This window comes from Anarrhichthys ocellatus, unplaced genomic scaffold, assembly GCF_004355925.1.
Source record: "Anarrhichthys ocellatus isolate YVR2014 unplaced genomic scaffold, GSC_Weel_1.0 scaffold2, whole genome shotgun sequence".
In the NCBI taxonomy this organism is placed as follows: domain Eukaryota; kingdom Metazoa; phylum Chordata; class Actinopteri; order Perciformes; family Anarhichadidae; genus Anarrhichthys; species Anarrhichthys ocellatus.
In genome coordinates, this window is record NW_022280032.1 from 8,236,246 (window position 1) to 8,256,280 (window position 20,035).

At 42.2% G+C, this 20,035-nt stretch overlaps 2 protein-coding genes across 2 annotated transcripts; one reads left to right on the plus strand and one right to left on the minus strand.

Annotated features, from left to right (window-relative positions):
- Positions 1-114: 114 nt before the first annotated feature.
- LOC116393931 (disintegrin and metalloproteinase domain-containing protein 10-like) lies at positions 115-13,281 on the plus strand. Its single transcript, XM_031866662.1, has 16 exons — positions 115-278; positions 2,411-2,561; positions 3,933-4,051; positions 4,162-4,320; positions 4,835-4,929; positions 5,920-6,069; positions 6,195-6,287; positions 6,370-6,553; positions 7,184-7,347; positions 7,449-7,632; positions 8,280-8,430; positions 8,539-8,722; positions 8,821-8,929; positions 9,057-9,277; positions 9,382-9,508; positions 10,298-13,281. The coding sequence occupies exons 1-16, from the start codon at positions 212-214 to the stop codon at positions 10,492-10,494; spliced, it is 2,355 nt and encodes a 784-aa protein (XP_031722522.1). The 5' UTR covers positions 115-211; the 3' UTR covers positions 10,495-13,281.
- A 2,537-nt stretch (positions 13,282-15,818) lies between these two features.
- On the minus strand, positions 15,819-20,019 carry LOC116393528 (aquaporin-9-like). Its single transcript, XM_031865926.1, has 6 exons — positions 19,833-20,019; positions 19,479-19,605; positions 18,401-18,538; positions 18,137-18,255; positions 17,154-17,371; positions 15,819-16,412 (listed from the first exon to the last, which is right to left on the minus strand). Exons 1-6 carry the CDS (start codon positions 19,932-19,934, stop codon positions 16,208-16,210), a joined length of 909 nt encoding a protein of 302 aa, XP_031721786.1. The 5' UTR covers positions 19,935-20,019; the 3' UTR covers positions 15,819-16,207.
- Positions 20,020-20,035: the final 16 nt, after the last annotated feature.

The following is a 20,035-nucleotide window of genomic DNA, read 5'->3' on the forward strand; positions in this document are numbered from 1 at the left end:
TTACACTATGATGGACGCAGACCTGGATCATGGATGCATTTGGGGGGAAGGGATGCCAAAAGCTGCCGTGCGTCTGACGTCATGACGCAGGAGCGAGAGAGAGAGAGAGAGAGAGAGAGGAGGCGATGAGAGGAAGGTGCAATAAACACACAGGGCGTCTGCGCCTATCGAAGTAGGACAATAAAGTGAAAACGGTATCAATGTTCTAACAATGGATTTGTCAGACATGCTTCTTCTTAAAGTTTTCCTTGTCGTGTATTTACTGAACCACACCCAAGGTGAGTGAGGCGTTTCATGGAGAAAACGTTACAAGTTGTGTTGAATCCATGAAGCTAAGAGAACGGCTGCTAGCCCGTTAAGCTAGCAGGAGGATCAGCAGGGCCTGCTTGTTATGAAGAGGACTGCACCCTTTTTGCCGTATTACTTCGAGCTAAAAAAATGACACACAGAGTAAAAAGCTGACTTGGATTCGTGCAGTTGACTGAAATAAACCGATATTGATGTGTTATTTATGCGTGTTGTCACCGTTTTTATTGTCAGGTTTGGCTCGGTTTTGTTATCGTAGCGAATAGCGCCGACAGCCATTGTTATGAGAAGATGGAGATGCCGACTGGGTCAACGAGCCGTTAGCTTTGTGCTAGCTGGCGCTTTAGCCGCTAACGTTACGTCAAAAATAATACACGTAGCCGTTATGTTACCTGTGCCAGGGTTTACACTGTATATCACAGACAAGTGGTCAGGTGTCTTTCTGTGTTGGGACTGGTCAGTTCTGTATCTTTATGCTAATGACGCCTTCTCTAATTGAATGTAACGGTATTGTCTGGATTCAGTATCTTATTTTGAAAATTATTTGTCTGTGTGATTTTTATTTTGAAAACGAAATTGCCACTCTGTGAATTGCTGTGTTGACTTGTGATGAAACCAACGTTTCGTTATGGCATCACATGCATCATACACTGGTAAAATAGTTTAACAGTGAAATCAAATTAGCTGCATATGACTCAGATTTACTTCTATGAACATGTCAAACAGTTGTAGGGTCCATATTTATGTTATTTATTTATATATATATATATATATATATTACATCTCATACTGGTTCCCTTGTCAAAGTAGCAGACACAACTTTCTCACTTAACAGGGCCACCTCCTGTAATGAATTGACATGTGATGTTATCGCTCTTAAGTTGTTTTGTATAGTTTTTTTGAAATAATGTGGATGGTTTGTTTGATCAAAGACATGCCTACTTAATGCTTATTATCTTATCCTTTTGTAGGCCTTGAGAAATTAAAATATTTCAGAATATTCATGGCCTTCACTTCTCATAGTCACCCCAATGAAAAATTCAATGTTAGCACCTAAATATTTCATACTTCACATGAACAGAGAAGTAGCTGAAGTCTGGTCGGTCTACTTGCGATGTTTCTTACATAGTTACCCTGAATCCTATAATTTATGGCTCTCTAGTCGGGCATAATTACCTGTCAGACAGTACTAATTACATATATTTACTGAAAATACTTTCTCTTGGTTTAAATATGAAGTAAAAAGTCAGATCTCAAAGACTTGCCAGTATGCTCAGTTTACTATTTAACTTTAAAAACAAAGAAACATTGTGAGTGAATTAAATGGCCTCAATGAAATGACTGTTTGTCTGCTTTCGCGTGTGAAGCAGTTGGTGGAATGGGTGGAATCTCTTTCCTTCGAGCACACCACCCACTCTTCTGGTGGCGAAGTAATAATACTGTGACGCTGGAGGCTGTCATTAAGCACAGCTCCAAAACTGGCATCCAGTTGACTTACAGCATATTTAGCTGCATTTTAAAACACAGACATCATTTTTATTCCTGCCTGTCAAACACCTGTCCCAATTTTATGGACACTTCAAAATATCCTAATGAAGGACTTACTCCACAACGTAGCTGTTATACTCTGATGTCACCTTAAAGACTCAAATACCATCTACGCTTTAAATATATTGACTAACAAACAAAACTAGCATTTCAGTTTCTCTGCCATCAGCTAGAAATAGTCGATGTGATAGATACAGTGTGGTGTCAAGGCTGTTACAAACCATACTTTGATCTTCCATTTTTACCTTTTTCTCTCAAGATTTCATTAAACTTATTATTTTTTCTTTTTACATTCGGTAGTGTACAATGTGTATGTTACCTTTTTATAAGCTTTAATTTTATTTCTGCGTAATGAGCCCTCAGGCACACCTATATTCATGTTGTGTTGGTACATTTACGTATTGTACATAAATATACAACCCCGAATAAATGACAAAGAGATTATATCTATACACCTATGATGGCTGTGTCATTTACTTTGATTATATAAGGATATGCTTTTCAAGTTAACATGTATTTTCCTTGTTTTTGCTGAGTTTTTGTTCCTGTCACACAGGGCACTATAGGAATCCCCTGAACAACTACATCCGTCACTATGAAGGCCTGTCCTACGACACAGAGCTTGTGCACAGCAACCATCAGCGGGCCAAGAGGGCGATCGCGTATGAAGACAAGTTCCTTCATTTAGATTTTCACGCCCATGGAAGGTTTGTCAATTTTGTCAAATATTTACTTGATGGGAAATTCAGTTTGGCTCTCTTTCTGTCTGAATCCCTGTCTATTTTTAATGTCTCCTCAGTTGTGATGATGTCCTGCTGTTCTTTGTCTTATGACAGCAAACTGATTCTTATTTGTTCTTGGGACTCTTGGTTGGACAAAACAAGCAATTTGAAGACATAACTTTGCCCAAACAATGTTAGTCACTGCCCTGGTTTGGGTTTGTTCTGATACTCTGTCACAATGTAAATACATGCAGGTGAGGTAGAAACTGTTACTGCATTGGTGTGTGTGTGTGTGTTAGTTAGCCCTGTGAGGGATCGGGTGTTTCCAGGGTGTCTCTGTACACCTGATACCTGGGTGGGAACCCCTTCTAGCTAAAGAAGATGGATGGATGGACACACACAGTCTTTGACATGCTGCTTCATCCAGCGTTTTGAAGAGGTGCTGTTGTTTGATAGAAAGTGTCCACACTCTCCACGACAAAGTCAGGACCATCTGGCTGTGAGCTTGGCAAAGGCTGTTCATCGTCCTGCCGGCTGTTCCCAAACTCTGACGCTGCTCAACAGAGAAGAGAACGATGAGAGCCGAGCAAACAAACAGGGAGAAGGAAGATGTCTGTTCCTTTTTAAAAAGCAGGAATATGTCGGCTTCTTTTCCTTTTTGAATTCACGGCACTGCTGGAGATACAACTCAAATTCTTACATTTAATTTGCAGCACCCCATTAACGAAGTCATAGCAGAAAACAATCGTGGTACAAAAGGTTCTCTACATTGTACCAGATTCCTGTGCAATCAAGTCAAGTTTGACCCTCACTTTCTGATCCTAATACTACAAAGACCTCTGTTCTCTCACGGCCAATTTAACTGCTGTGTCTGACCCACAGAACAGTAGCTCACATACAATAAGAGCACTGTGTAGGTGTTACATGAAACCCAAGATTTACTCTGGCATCTTTGTTTCCCTTCCATATGTCTGTTAAACCAAAAAGTACCATTGTTTCAAGATGTCCTCATTTTCTGTTGCCTCTCTTACAAGATAAGTCTTCAGTTTCCCCTCTGCAACTGAAACCGCTTAGACGTCTTCTCTCTGCCAAACTATTACCTTCCTTTCACCTTTTCCCCCTTTCATTTACATTTTCCTTTTTCTCAAACACCGGGGGAATATTCCTTATCTACAAAAGTAGTGCCAAATCCAGATCCACACCCAAACCCTATAGGCTCACACTGTGTGACATGATTTTGGAAACAAACTTCTCGCAATATAGAAAACACCGTTGCCCCACGTTGTAACCTTTGTCATCACATTCAAATGTCTTGTGTTTTCTCTATTGCCTATAAATTCCTTTCTTTTATTTCAGGCATTTTAATTTACGAATGAAGAGAGATACAACCTTGTTTTCCCAAGATTTGAAGGTAGACGTTTCAGGAAACGAGGTTCCATTCGATACCTCTCACATCTACACCGGCGAAATCTACGGTAAGACGGCCCTTCTCATTATAACATTATAACATACCTGTATTAACGCATCGCTGCTCGATCTAGTGTGAATCCTCTGACATCTATACCGCTGTACTTTGGGTTCCCAGGTGAGAAAGGTACCCTGACTCATGGCTCCATTGTGGATGGTAAGTTTGAGGGCTTCATTCAGAGCTACCATGGCTCCTACTACGTGGAGCCCGCTGACAGATACCTGCAGAGCAAAGACGTGCCCTACCACTCAGTCATCTATCACGAAGACGACATACGTGAGTCCCCAGCAACTTTCAGCGACACAAACACTTTGACACGCTGTAATCGTCGGGTAATCGGATGCACGCATTTATAAGTGTGTGCTCGGGGAAGTGTACGGTTAGACTGGTGTGATCGGCCCCCAGGGAGCAGAGATACCTGGGCTGCTTGTTTGGCTGAGTAACAGGATCTTTCTCCCGGGCTACTGGCTCATTTTAGCAGTCTTCCCAATGTTGATACTGATAGTGAGCACCAAGCATACTTCACTATACTGGCAACCCCTAATTTCAATTGATCTGTGTACACACTGAACGTGGCTGAGGGGCAAAATTAAACCGAAATGTGAGAGGAATCGCTAATGAGAGCGACAAGAAAGTATCAGCTCACATAGCAAGGCTAGGCTCAAGTGGCGTGTAAGTACATCCATTAGCTGATCATGAAAAGCGCCAGAAATAGAGAGACTCAGGGGGTTAAGTAGCTAACATTGTCTCCCGTAATCCTAACTGTGTTGTGTCTGCCTCTCTCGCTCAGACTACCCGCACAAGTACGGCCCAGAGGGAGGCTGCGCTGATAGCTCAGTGTTTGAGAGGATGAAGAAGTACCAAGCCTCAGCAGAGCTGCCCAAGGTGAACTTCACCACAGTGAACCCTCACAGTGTCTAAAGAGAGGTTTGCTTTTTGGGGGAAATGTACACTTCTCTATCTTAGTCGCGGTTAGAGATTCCCTCGGATGCCTTTTTAAGTGTCTGTGTGCTCTTTGATGTTCTATTTACTGGTGAGAATAGCCGATCTCAGCTCAATTAATGGATCGTCTACGTGATTAATTAGTAGCTCATCACAATAGCATGGGGGAAAAAAACACTATATATTCTATAATTTATGTTTTTCTCGACTACGCTTTCATTTTCAAATTAAAATTCGATACAAGTATAGCTGCATCGCAAGTGCATTCATCCATGCTGCTGTCTGAGAAATGAATTCAATGTTGAAATGACCAAAGCTGCAGTTCTTCCAGCGGCCTCTGGAGGCCGTCTCCAAGGCGAATCAGTCTCTATACAAGGGGAGGTTTAGGAATGCCGACATCCGAAACCCCTTTGAGCTTCACAGCAGCTCTTCAGAAACCTACGGGTGACGTGTCTGTGGTGTTCCACAGAGAGAAAGGGAATCTGAGGGTTGATAAATTATACATTTACATACTATAAATGTTATTTTCATATTGTCTGCTGCACAATAACAAAAGGTTTTTCTAATCCTAACAAAGTTGGATCTCAGAAATGAAATATGTCGTTGTTCAATTTGTACCACGTGAACCAGAGATACAAATATTCTGATTTGTTATATGAATATGTATTAAAGTTTCTTTCCAATAAATGTTCCCCAAACCAAAGCATTCCTCTTATGGGACACTTGGTGTGCTCTTATTTTGACTATTTCTTCCTTTCTCCACCATATTCTTGTATGCAACATAGATAGCACTTCTTCCACAGCAACAGAGGTGCAGTTCATGAACATACTGCAGCCTAAAAATACCGGACATTATTTATTTAGCCTCTGTTTTTGGTTGAAAATGCTGTATATACATATATGTTTTATTTAACTCTCATCTCCTCACACCAGGAGCTCCACACTGAGGCGGGCTTTAATGACCCCGTGCTGCTGAGGAAGAAGAGGATGGCCCAGGTTGAGAAAAACACCTGCCAGCTGTTCATTCAGACTGACCACCTCTTCTTCAAGTACTACAAGACCAGGGAGGCTGTCATTGCTCAGGTACTACTCAGTCCCAGTGGGAAACCACAGTGACGCCAGCAGGCTGCGGTGGACAGAACACAGTAGAGTACAGTGAAGTACACACGGGTAGTTGAAGATTTTTTTTCTTGTCATGACCCTTTCAGATCTCCAGTCATGTCAAGGCCATCGATGCCATCTACCAGGGGACAGACTTCATGGGCATTCGCAACATCAGCTTCATGGTGAAACGGATCAGGGTACGTCTGGTGCTGATTTTCAGGCCTGTGTGGGTTTTAGACTTCTTCCCTCTGAACTCATCGTCGTCCTCCTCTCGTACAGATAAACACCACCAGCGACGAGAGGGACCGGTCCAACCCGTTCCGCTTTGCCAACATCGGCGTGGAGAAGTTCCTGGAGCTGAACTCGGAGCAGAACCACGACGACTACTGCCTGGCTTATGTTTTCACCGACAGAGACTTTGATGACGGGGTGTTGGGCTTGGCCTGGGTGGGAGCCCCTTCAGGTACTGAAAGACAGTCATTGGTGATCAGAAACTAAATATTCTGTGCTTTTCTAAAAGCATTATGCAGCGTATAACGTAATGTAACATATTCTTTGTATTTGGGGGGAGTCACATTATCTTAAGGGATCACACAGTCTCAGTGAATATGAGATTATTCTAGCAGAGCAGCCGTGATTTACAGCTTAAGTTAATTGTGATTCATCAGGATTGCACAAGTAGGAAAAGTGTTTGTGGTGTTTGGGATTGGTAGTGAGAACCAAATGCAGCTTCAAATATCAATTCAGACAATATGCAGATGTGATGATTCCCAAAGGTTTTCATGATGGCCCTGGCCATATATTTATTGCATGTTACTACATTCTTCATTTGAAGTTTTAAAGGAAGATATTGCTTTAATTTACTATGGAAGGTTATGTGTCCCCCGCCTACGATGACGCACAATTTGAATTTGACCATCTTCTGTAAACCTGTTGATGAATCCCGCTCATTATGTTTTGAAGTAAGACATTATGTCATCTCGAAATTAATTAAAAAGACATAGCATGAATCAGATTCTCCCTCTTTAATAAGAAACATTCTGCATGTGTTGCAGCTGTGGTTTGAAATAAATTTCCAACTTTCATTTTGCAGGGAGCTCCGGAGGCATCTGTGAAAAAAGCAAGCTGTACTCAGACGGGAAGAAGAAGTCTCTCAACACCGGCATCATCACTGTACAGAACTATGCCTCCCACGTACCTCCAAAAGTCTCCCATATCACTTTTGCACATGAAGTAGGACACAACTTTGGCTCCCCGGTGAGTTACTTAGACGTGCCACATTAATGCACAGTGAGAATAACACTTTGTACCCGTCTTCTTTTAACTTGCGAGTATTCGCTTTTCTCTCTCATTCTCAGCACGACTCTGGATCCGAGTGCACACCGGGAGAATCCAAGAGCCAAGATAAGAAGGAGAAGGGCAACTACATCATGTATGCAAGAGCGACATCGGGCGACAAGCTCAACAACAACAAGTTCTCCGTCTGCAGCGTGCGCAACATCAGCCAGGTGCTGGAGAAGAAGAGAAGCAACTGTTTTGTCGGTGCGTTTCACTGCTTTCATCTTAACGGTCCAACTTGAGGTTTTGTAAATTCAAACCACGACATTCTGATTCTGATGAGTGTGACATTTGAACCCCCCCGTGCCCATATTAGTGATTTTATTCAGGCTGCCTGAGAGGCACCAGCATATTGACTGGTGTCAGCTTTGAAAAGCAGTCTTGGCATTCAGCCAGTGCTATTTTTACTGACAGTATTTGGCATATTTTGGTATTTTTCTTTGTGATGTTTTTTTCTTTTAAGTGTCGCACTTAATTTAAAAGCTTAATCTATTTTGCACATGCTGTTTGAAGTCTCATGCGTACATATGACTGGGAAATTATTCGATTTTGGTGTAAGCTTCCAAAACTATCTTGGTTCTCCCGTACTGTTTTAGCTTTTTGGCCTTTTCTCACACAAACTGACGAAGAGTGTCTGTTTGAGTTCAGTGTTGCGTTGGTTCCTCTCAAGGGTGAAGACTGTGATTTTGTTTATTGCAGCACCAAATTCTCTTCAGAACAATATTTGTTTTCATAGTAAACATCTTGATTTCTCGTACACTTTTAGCCTTCAGTACAAAGAAGTCAAAATATGAAGCGTATTCCAGTTTTTGGGGACCAGACTCAATGTTTATTTGTCCTTCCCGAAACAGAGTCTGGTCAGCCCATCTGTGGTAATGGCCTGGTGGAGCCGGGAGAGGAGTGTGACTGTGGCTACAGTGATCAGTGCAGAGACCAGTGCTGCTACGACGCCAACCAGCCTGACAACAGGAAGTGCAAACTAAAGCCCAACAAAGTCTGCAGGTAGACCTGGATGTTATCTACGTGGTTTTGTTTGCCTGAGCATTTTGAGGTTTCACAAGGCAGCTCATTTGTGATAGTTCTTGACCAAACTCCTCTCTATCCCACCAGTCCCAGCCAGGGTCCTTGTTGCACTCCCGAGTGCTCTTATAAGGGTCGCAACGAGAAGTGCCGAGAGGAGTCGGAGTGCGCTCACCAGGGCATGTGCAATGGAGTCGGTTCCCAGTGCCCCACGTCTGAGCCCAAGGCCAACTTCACCGCCTGCCACGGAGAGACTCAAGTCTGCCTCAACGGGGTAAGACTTCACACCTGGAAGAGCTGGTTGTTATAGCAACTTAATATTCGCACCAGTCGGCGTCTGATCTCGCCTGTCCTCGTGCTCCTCCCCCGCAGGGCTGCTCCGGCTCCATCTGTGAGAAGTACGGACTCGAGGCCTGCACCTGTGCCAGCCTAGAGGGCACGGACGAGACCGAGCTTTGCCACGTGTGCTGCATGGAGAAGAGTGAGTCATTTACCGTCTTTTTCTTTTTCCCTGCCTTGAGATCTATTTTCTTTCTAAATATAACGTGCCTGAGATTTCATCTCTTTCCTTTTGAGTTGTGTTGACTGTCTGCGATCCGTCTCCGCAGTGAATCCCAACACGTGCAGCAGCACAGGATCAGAGGGTCTGGCTCGTTTCTTCAATAAGAAGGTGACCACGCTGCCGGCCGGCTCGCCGTGCAACGACTTCAAAGGCTACTGTGACGTGTTCATGAAGTGCCGTCTGGTGGACGCCGACGGACCGCTGGCCAGGCTGAAGAAGGCCATCTTCAACCCAGAGCTCTATGAAAACATTGCGGAGTGGATTGTGGTATGTATCGCCTTCTGGATATCTGATTGGATGATTAGTCGTTCATTATTATGAGGTCTTTATGTTGTGACCGTGTTTGATTTGTGCTTCATTCTCTTCTCTAGGCCCATTGGTGGGCAGTGCTATTGATGGGCATTGCCCTCATCATGCTCATGGCCGGCTTCATTAAGATCTGTAGTGTGCATACACCGAGCAGCAACCCCAAGCTTCCTCCTCCCAAACCACTTCCAGGTGAGTCCAGAGATTCACAAAGAAAGTTGACTAAATGTAGCTTGGATTGACACTTGACTGACAAACCTTGTGTTTGTTGACATGCCTCAATAAATAGAAACATTAGGCAACATTACAGTCAAGTTTACCAGGTTTCACACCAATTTGCAATTTTAATTCTTAGGGTTGGTACAAACACTTTTAAATGAACAGACGTTGAGTTTCATGAGTTTCTGGTCAACGTGTGAAAACCACACGCTGTGTTTGGGCTTATCTCAGAGGAACGATGACGATTGTGAGAGAAACTTGCTGAAATCTTTGGTGGTCCTGGGTCACACTGTGAGACGAGACGAGAGCCAACCAGACCATTTAGAGCTTCAGCAACCCAAAAAAAAGGCTATTTCTAAATTGTGATGGAGTCGGATATTTAGGACCAAAGTACCACTGCTGCTGTGCATAATTGCATTTCACGTTCCAAAGGGGGCGGCACCGTGGTGACACTTTGGAGCGGTGCAGAGGAATGACGCAAGTTGATGACGTGTGTCTTCAGTTGTAACTCTACGATTCACCACGCTCCAAAATGCCTCCAACTTGATCTCCTACAGTCTGACACAGACTGCAACCACAATCTTATTAGACCCATTTCCCACAGCGTGACATGCAATGACCTTGCGACATAGTTGTTATTGCAGTGTAGGCATCAGTAGCAGAGTGCCAGTAGGAGCGATTTTGTTTCGGAGGAAAAACCCCACAATCTGTCTTCTAACGAGCTCAAATAACTGCCTTTTTTTTTTTTTTTTACCCTGACAGGCACTTTGAAGAGACGGCGAGCGCAGCAGCAGGCGGCTAACTCCCAGGTGCAGAACCAGTCTCAGCACCCGCATGCCCACCAGCACGGACACGGCGGCCAGCGGCAGCCCCAGAGGCAGCCTCAGCGGCAGGCGCAGCCCCAGAGGCACCACCGTCAGCCCAGGGAGAACTATCAGATGGGCCAGATGAGACGCTGAGACCCCTGCATCCCTCCCCCACCCCCCCCTCCAATGCCTTGGCTCCTCCTTGTGCCTACAGTGGGAAACAAAAAGCGTCACTCCATCCAAAGAGAAGCCTGACACGGTTGTTAGTCGTCATCATATCCTCCATTTACAGACAAAGCGGATGCGTGAAAAAGAGACAACACTATCTAGCAACTCGATTTGGCTCTTCGTGGAGTGGACTCAGCCATCAGCCATTTCCAATGCAGTGCGATCTAGCATCTTTTTCCACCGTTTCTTTTTCTTTTTTTTTAAGGAGTGCCAAGGAGTTAAGGATCATGTGTAGCTTTAGTACATTCTGTGATGTGTGTTCGTTTTTTTTTTTTTTGTTGTTCTATTGCAGCGTCTTCTTGAGCGACACGCCCGTAGCTGCTGGTGAATTGTTCCGTGATTTTTTTCTTTTTCTTTTCGCCATTCTAGCCGGGAACGAGAGACACTCGGTGGGGATTTGCGGCACTTTTGTGGTTCACACATGTCAAGCGGCAAAAGACACAGGCCTCCGGTCTCTCGTGCAGACCGTCTTCTGCATGTGACTGTACATATTTAGTGTATCATAAGTGAAAACAAACTATTTCTTCTACTGTAAATCTGTAATTCCTCACTTTTTTTCTTTTATTTTTTCGGTTAGTGCTCTCAGGACTCTTAACATATAGTTGAAGGACTGGTGGTTGTGATGAGTTCCTTGGACGTTGCAGTTGAGGATTTGGCGCCATCAAGTTCTCTTCGCAGTCGTCCTATCAGGTGGATCTCTTTCACTTTCGTTAGATTTACTAGATTTCGAATTTGAACAACAAGGTCACCATATCCCACTTTTCAGGCCTTCTTCGTTCAAGGTCCATTTTTCATCTTCTTTTTTTTGTTTTTATTGTCTTGCTAACATGTTTTTCTTATGTTGTGTAACAAGCTAGATGAGGTCATGGGAACAGAAAGGGAAGATCACCTAGTATGGGATGCCTTTTTATTGTCTTACCGAACTTGTTTTTGATCGTGAAGAATGAAAAACCACTAACTGAAGCTGAGGATGATTCTACCTGTTCAGATATGAAGACGAGGGAGCGATGAAGGCGGCTGTGGCTTAGTTTAGAAGTGAGAGTGTATCATGTTACAGAGTTAGTTTACATGTGTGGAAATAAACTTAAAAATGATTCTGGTGTGGATGTACAAAAAAAAAAAGTAAGATTAAATCATTCTATTATTCTTCAGATAGCGAATCTAAGAACTTTTCAATGTGGGCATGCGGACACATTTATTAAATGTGACTATTAATTGACAAAGGTCTGTAATATTTGTATGTCACACAACACTATTTACTTTGACAGCTATTAATGTTCGTCTTAAAACAAGTGGAAGGAGCAGCGTAACGCAGCAGTTGCACGATTCACACATTTCCTCAGTGTGTTCATTAGTTTCACAAGCTGCTGTTTTTTATTTAATTTTTTTAAACTCACCAGTTATCTCCTGGTCAGATTTAATCATGGACGAAATCCCCCGAAGAGCACATGAGTGCAGGCCTCAGTGTGAGGTAACGTCAGAGCGCCATAAACATGTACAGCTGATCTTTTTCCGCACAGGTTTTTATAAACATCCAGTAGACACTCGTTAAGTTTCCGAAGAAATAAAGGAGACGTGATTGTTTGACCTCGGATATTTCCTTCCTCCCCTCGCTGCAACACGGCATGAGGGGCATTTTGGAAAATGATGACGTGATAACACGAACCAGAAGGGTTTGATAATCCGGTCATGATAAATTGTGCAAAATCTCATGATTTATTTTTCCCTGCAAGCATTTCACCCACCAATAGGTTTCGGGGGAAGTGGGGTGAAAGCGTTCAGCAGACTACATTTTGTGCTCTGATTTTATTTTATTCTGGCATTGTTTTTATTTTTAAAGCATGCAATACTATTCACACCTAATATCTCACAGCACAGTCCTGGTGGTCGTAATAATCACGCCTGTGCTCTGGAGGGGATATGAGAAACAACGTGTCTCACAGTTAGTAGTTTATTTCACACGGCAGATGAATTGGGCAGGTCGGCGGTCGCTGTAACGTCTCATTTCTGTACAAAATGGAGCTCTTTTTAAATTCCGTCTTCTAGGCTGGATCACGCCCGCTTAAGCCTCGAGAATTTACATGTAAACTTGTACAGTACTTCGAAAATTTGCATTTCATTTGAAAATGAAAAATTACATTTTGATACATTCGTTTCATTTTTTTGTATTCTAATTCCGGAGTAAGTTGTTCGAATATGTGACAAACCTTCCTCTCCTCTAAGTTATTTATGTTCTTGTATGTGCTAGTTGAACTGGACTTTGCTTCTGATACTTTTCTCCACCGTCATTGAAGGTAAAAACAATTCAGGGTGATGGAGTCAATGTTACATTCTCATTTTTGTCTCTGTTCTCCTGTGGCATGGTTTGGGGTAGAAGAGCAGAAGAATAATGCCTGTACATTTACTTTCTTTTTAATTTCGTAGTCTTGGTAAAGTTTTTAGATAAACGTGCACTGAAAATGTCCAAATTGAGTTGAAAATGTTGTAGGTGATGTAGGCCGAAGGAACACAAGATTAAAAAGTAATACTACTGTCTGATTTTAATGTTCACTGTGTTTTATACAGTATCGGAAATTTTTGTTCACTTTGAACATTTTTACTAAAAAAAAATTTCAAATTGTATTGTGCAAAGAGATGTAATTTTTGGAGTACTTGAAATGCATTAATTAAAAGACTCGTTCAAAATAAAATAGACCCCTGTTTACTGTCTGACGCGTGCTCTCTTTTTCTAATCCTCTTCTTTAATGTTGTACTACTTGTTTTACCGTCGGTGTATGAATGTATACGGCTAATAATCTTTTTGCAAAATGACAGAAATAATGCTATCAGATGTTATTAATACTAAGGATGGGATGGGTCCCATTTATTGCATCCTAATATTTATTTTTAAATGTTCTTTCATCCTTTTTAATTCTGCATGATAAGGATGTGTGGTGTTTAGGATGGATTTGATTGTATTCAGATGAACTGATGTGACAAAGAAATCGCAAAAAGTGTAACATCTGCTTGTTGATGTGCCTCTCCTCTAGTGGTGGGCCTTAGTATAGCGGTATCCTGAATTTGGTATCTTCCTACATATTGTCAACTAAAGCTGCTCACTCAGCGGTTTGCAGTAGAGGGGCGTCCACAGCAGAGGGAGCAGCTGTTGGATCAGATGCTGAAGTGTTGGGAGCTTTTGCATCCTGTGAGTCCACCAGCATCAGCACCACAGAGCCACACGCAGCTTCTCATCGCCTCTGGTTACACAGAGCATCGTTTACTACTTCAACTGAGGAACTGCAAATATTGTGCGTGTTCAGCAATGCTTTATTTATGTGAGTAAAGTGGGTCGAAGGAATTTCATGCAGCTGCTCAGACATTTCTTTCCCCAGTCTATGTGTTTGTTACATACTTTATTTACTCATTGCTTAAACATGGTGATGACTTTCTCCTCACGAGTGTGTTTGATGATGCAACAACCAGAGGAAAGCACGCATTAGCACATGCAGTGGAATGAGGCCTGCTATTGATTGTCAATGTGGATTCTCAGCTGCAGCCGCTAGTTTTGACATGAACAGTCACCCACAACAAGTTCAGGCTCAATATTTTTTAAGTAATGCAGGCGGTGAGTTGAATTGCAGTAGATTTAAATTATTACTGATGCTGTAGTTCACTTTCTCACAGCTCTCTTTAAACAGTTCCCCCGCAGAGAGAACAACGTTACTGGTCAATGTTCGACATTTAGAGTTTCAGCTCTGTGCAAGGAGCTGATGCCACAGCCGGTGAGCGAGCAGTTTGTCTCTCCTTTCAGTGACAAAGCATGATTGTAATAGTGGCACCGGCCTGCTCAGTGTCACCCAGACTGAACTGAGTGGCAGCTGACCCCGAGCACTACGACATACGAAATGGAAATACAATGTGACTCCCAGTTCATTGTGCAGTGTCAGATAATGCCCAGAGATTAGATTAGATTTTAAAGGCGTGGATTTAGTTTGTGTAATCTCGTGAAAACATATGCTGCAAGAAGTCATGTGACTGATCGTTACAAAGTGCTGCCTTCTTTTATGATCAAATCGTACCAGTGGCGGAGGAAGTGTTCACATTCTTCACTTGGTAAAACACTAGAAATAGAATAGAAGAATAGAAACCCTTTTCATCACTAATATCACACTGTAAAAATACTAGTAAAAGTCTAGCATTGAAAATATTATTAATTAAAGGATTAATCTGATTCTTTTTGATTAAATAATTGTTGGTTTGTTTTGTAAAAATTCAAAAAAATGCAATTAATGCTGTCCCAATAACCCAGAGCCCAATATGATGTATATATATATTTGCTTTTTGGTACTACACTCTCACTTTGCACAATGATGAGTGTGGCACTCAAATTCTCCACTTTAAGGGACAAATGCTTCTCTGCTTTAAAGTGTGCACACGACTGGTGTCTGTCATGTCATGGTCCAATGTGCAACTTATACAAGTGTGATCTGGAAACTTGAAACTTGGAAAACACGTAGAATGTATATTTTGCATTGCTTTGCTTTAAGGATTTCTAACTATAGATGACTGAACTTTGGAGGGGATCTTTGAGTAAAAGTTTGAATTCAGTACTTTTACTTGTAACAGAGGATATTTGCATTGTGGTATTTTATCATTTTACTCAAGTAAATGGTCGAATACTTCTTCCACCGCTGACCAAAAGGGTGAAGAGTCTCCACAGACTGACAGGATGGCTAGATTTTTGTAACCACATTCATGTTGTTTCCACGTGTTTAACTCTCCAACAGTAGAGTCACCGCCTGAGGCTCTAATTCAAGTCAGACGTCCCACTCTGATATGTACAAAGACATTAACTTGAGTAATCAGCTCACACAGGAAATATTTCACAGCATAATGTACTGAGCTGACACTGAGAGGTGTAATCATCCTCAGCAATCATAACAACTAACAACAAATAATCCGTCTCTTGTGTCGGTCCAATTATAGTCAAAGGTGTTCAATCTTAAACCAATAAATGTACTTGTCTGCTGGTGAAGTTTACTGCAAAGATTCGTGCCCGCCATTACTGTCCTCGTTCACTTCATCACACAAGCCTATACAACAATCTGAAGCTCAGTTTAACTGCAGTTTTCAGTAATAAATGTAACATATGATGGAGTCTCATCCCCTGAAGTTGAATATCTCTTATGAACTCGATATTTGTAGAAACTTTAATGTTGACAAAACATCGCAGAGTAAAATACAAATATTAATAAAGAACAGGAGGGGAGGATTCCTCGTGGTTTGCAAAAATCAGAAAACAATTATAAGTTACAACAAAAAACATGTTTTTTTAAGTGAATATACAGAGAATATCATCACAACCACTCAACTAGAAGGGAGCAAACGTAAAGGAGACTGGCAGTAATGTAAAACTATTAGTCCAGTACCAATTGTTGAATATAGCCAAATAAAGGATCTAATATCTATAATACAGTATTTACAACATATATATGAAAATTAATAACAATGTTAAGCAAGCAGGACTGAGATTTTCATGTGTTTATGAAACATAAAACGTTAAATTGGAAATGAGACAGTCCGATATCGGTGTGGACACTGACAGAGGAAGTCTGTCTTTACAGATGGAAGGGTGTTAATGTCTTTTTTTCCGTTTTGTTTAGCTCATCGTGATCATCTCATATTTGTCCTTCAGACTGCTGTCCTCGTCGTCCTCGTCTTCCTCCTCCTCCTCTTCCTCATGGGGCTTCTCGGGCGCATCGCGGTGGTGGTGCATCTCGATGAGCAGGTAGTAGATGACGGCTGCCACCACGCCCCCCACCATGGGCCCCGCCACAGGGATCCACCACCAGTGGTCTGCAGTGCTGCAAGCGACAAAGTGTGAAAACACATCGGCAGAAAGAGTTAAATAAATCTCACACGGAGGCCCCTGTAGATCACCGGGGCCACCACCGGATCATTCACAAGCATCGACTGCATCTGTCGAGTGCGTGTGACCTCGTGTAACACTATGGTTCATGTCAGCAGCTCAGGTCCTAATCAGTTAACAGGATGACAATCTACCAACTGCTTATTTATTATTGGATGAAATTAATGTGTTAATAAATATAAGACAAATAGACAAAAGATAGACAAGACAGACAAATGAACAAAACTTTTATGATAATTAAGCAATAACATCAACAAACAACACGCCATTATGGACACAATTTAAAATGTTTCTATAATGTAGCTCGATTACATTTCAATAGGCCACATCTAACATTATATGCATACAATCCAAAGGATAACTAAGAAAGAATTGAGTTAAACTACAGAAATGATATACAGTAGGTTAATAAAATAAAAAAAACATTTGTACATCTGTATGTGTCTATGTACTGGCTGTGAAAACTAATATCCATCTGGAACAACAAAAAAATCTAAATCTAGTTTCCCTGCTTCTCTTCGTATGGCGGTGCTCTACTAAACAAATAAAAACTCAAATAAATGATGGTGTATTTGGACATCGTATTGCTTGTATTTGGTTCAACCCAGGTAGATAAGAGAAATCACACATTAAGCGTAACATAACACCCTGATCTGTCTTCCTCTGCTGCAGTTACCTGAAGACCTCCATCCCCCATCCTGCTGCAGCTGTGAACAGTCGGGGTCCCAGGTCTCTGGCGGGGTTCAGGGGGTAGCCACAGTTCAGTCCCATGGACACACCGATGGCCATGATGATCAGACCAATAGCCAGTGGCTGCACGCCTTTGGGAGCTCCGATGTTTTCATCATCAATAATAGCCAAGATACACAGGACCAGCATACCCGTCCCCACCACCTGCGGGAGTGGAACATTTGTTTGGTAAACTGCAGAGTTCAGGCAACGCAGTACGAGTATGTCGAGTAATTCAGTTTATCTTGACTTAAGAGGTCTCTGCGCTTTTAGCTCCCTACATCTCCGGCACAGGTTTTTTTAACATTACATTTTTGCATACAACTTTACGTTCATGTATATCTAAGTCTGTATATATGTGAATGTCTTTGTGCACATATGTCTTTTAGAATAATGGTATTTTAAATAAAATGTGTCGCGTTAACCTGTATAGTGGCCAGCTGTTTTGATTTGTAAACAAGTTGAATCTAAAGGGTTCAAATCTAGGTTTTAACTGCTATTAATTATTATAAATTATTTAGTATTTAGAGGCAGGGCCCTGTACAGCATTACTGTTACACATTCAAAATGAAACATTAACATGAGCACAATCACGCTGATTAGAGTTTAGTTAGACTTATCTCAGTTGTTCACCTGATGTGGTTTTCAACAGTTTTAAGATGGTAGACGTGTTTTTTTTGGATCGCTGCACCGACTAAAAAGGTGGAAAATGGTGTTAAGTATAGATTTGACCTTCCAGTGAATGCCAGGAAATGCCAGGAAATGGGTCATTCGACCCAAAGCTGAAGCAATAGAGGGGATATTCTCAGACTAAATGGGGCAATCAATTTTGCATTAGCTACATTTGCCAGACACAATTTAAAGGCTGAATGAGAGCGGCGATGCACAATTTATTTGGGAGGTCATTAGGTCACCGTGACTAGAGCTCACCTGATCGATGAAGCCGCCGAGGACAGACAGGTGTCTCGCAGGGTAGGAAGCAAAAATGTGACCTGTCGCGTTGATTCCCGTCACTGACAGAATCCCACTGGTGAAGTCCATGAAAGCATCTGTGAGGAGGACAAATAAATAGTTGTAACCATTAGTATTTAATTACTATGAACATGTAGCTGAAATACTTCTACTGTGACAGTCATGGCCAACTGGTATGATTTAATATGCAAGTGTAAGGGGATAAAGTTCAGGTGTATTCACCATAGTATAATCCAAAGACTGCGGCAGCTCCAGCAAAAGCACCGAGAAACTGAGCAATGACGTAGAAGGGAAACTTCCAAATCTTCAGTTTGCCCAGAATCACCATGGCCAGAGACACAGCGGGGTTCACATGGCCCCCTGGGACGAAAGACAAAGCAGAGAGTGAAAGAGGGGTGCAGTGGGTGGGGGAGTCTGGCATGATATCCTCTCCATCATTAGTGAGGCTGTCACATTTACGAGGGGCAGCAGAAGGAGAGCGGCCCCCGGGGCGGTGCTGGGTTTTGTTATGTATGCTCACAGGCAAAGAGGCAGAATAATGGTCACATATTAGAAATTCAACCAATGAGTAAGAAAAAACAAACAAAAGGGAGCATTGTTCTGTTCTGCTGCGCTCACATCCTGCTAATTTTTATACATTTTTAAAACATCTGTCATCCGTCAGCGATCTGTCTCCATGAATTCTGTTTGGTCCTTCTGTTTGTAAAATTGGAAGTAGCTGCTGATCCAACGAGCCGGGCAGTCTCGTTTGGTGTGATGAACGTAGCCTGTGATCAATGGACTTTGCAGGACATTTAGTGCCCAGGGTTATGCATGACCCTGGAAAGGCTGTGCACCAACACTAACAGATCGATGGTCATACGCTTTCATTGGATCTGGACAGAGAACTGGCACGACCCTGCCTACACTGGCAAATGGCTGGACAGGACGTCATAAAGTTATGTTATTACAAGCTGCAAACCTCATGTTTACATTACAGCACATACAAGAGAACTGTTTCAGGTTGTTTGCATCAACTATAAAGTATTTTAATGGAGTCTGTAGCGCGAAACAATATATTAAATCCAGCAAAGAAGCTAAATATGCAGAAAGAACAATATTATTAAAACTGATATTTATTCCGTTGATTTGACAGGATGCCAATACCCAGCAGAAAGAGTAGAAACTTGATCATAACACCCAATAATTATTATTTATTTAACTGCATCGCACATGCATTAAATTCCAAGTGCCATATCAAAGTTGTGGAGAGTGGTGGCTCATGTGAAATGAGTTCGACTTGAGTGGAAACCACATTTACCTGAGACTCCACCGGCCACGTACGCCGCCATCATCAGTCCCACGGAGAAGCCGATGTGGACGGTGAGAGGCTCACCCAGGCTGTTTCGACTGAGGACGGTCTGAGCGACTGAGCCACAGCCAAACAACTGACAAACCAGAGAGGAGGAGAACAGCAGATGTTCACTAACATCACAGAGGGACATGTAGATTTCTTAGCATAAGCTGGAGCAGCCTGGAACTCAACGAACATGAACACATATACAAGACCTCAGACTAAACAACTTCTAAAGCAAATATATTGTGTAAAGAATTGCACTCAATTGCAATTAACGTGAGAAGAAAACACAATTTTATAATGCAAAATGCTACTTACAACCAAGACAAATGTCCCCAGGAATTCTGCCAGGAATTCCTTGAGTATTCCATGTTTGAGAGCACAGTGTTGCCTCATGCTTCTCTTTTGTTGTATTTCCATGTATAACTGTCCCAATTGCTGTTAAAACTACTAAATTCCCAGCAGTGTGAACCTCTGGAGTTGTCAAACCTCCACCTCTACTCGACCGCAGCCACTCAGAA

Bases quoted from the DNA above. Each gene is read 5' to 3' on its own strand.
- LOC116393931 (XM_031866662.1), top strand. From the start codon at position 212: ATGGATTTGTCAGACATGCTTCTTCTTAAAGTTTTCCTTGTCGTGTAT. The intron at 4,321-4,834 runs GTGAGTCCCCAG...TCTCTCGCTCAG, and splicing joins CTATCACGAAGACGACATAC to ACTACCCGCACAAGTACGGC. The intron at 6,070-6,194 runs GTACTACTCAGT...TGACCCTTTCAG, and splicing joins GGGAGGCTGTCATTGCTCAG to ATCTCCAGTCATGTCAAGGC.
- LOC116393528 (XM_031865926.1), bottom strand. From the start codon at position 19,934: ATGGAAATACAACAAAAGAGAAGCATGAGGCAACACTGTGCTCTCAAA. The intron at 19,606-19,832 runs GTAAGTAGCATT...CTGGTTTGTCAG, and splicing joins TGGGGACATTTGTCTTGGTT to TTGTTTGGCTGTGGCTCAGT. The intron at 17,372-18,136 runs GTGAGCTCTAGT...CCACTCCCGCAG, and splicing joins TCGGCGGCTTCATCGATCAG to GTGGTGGGGACGGGTATGCT.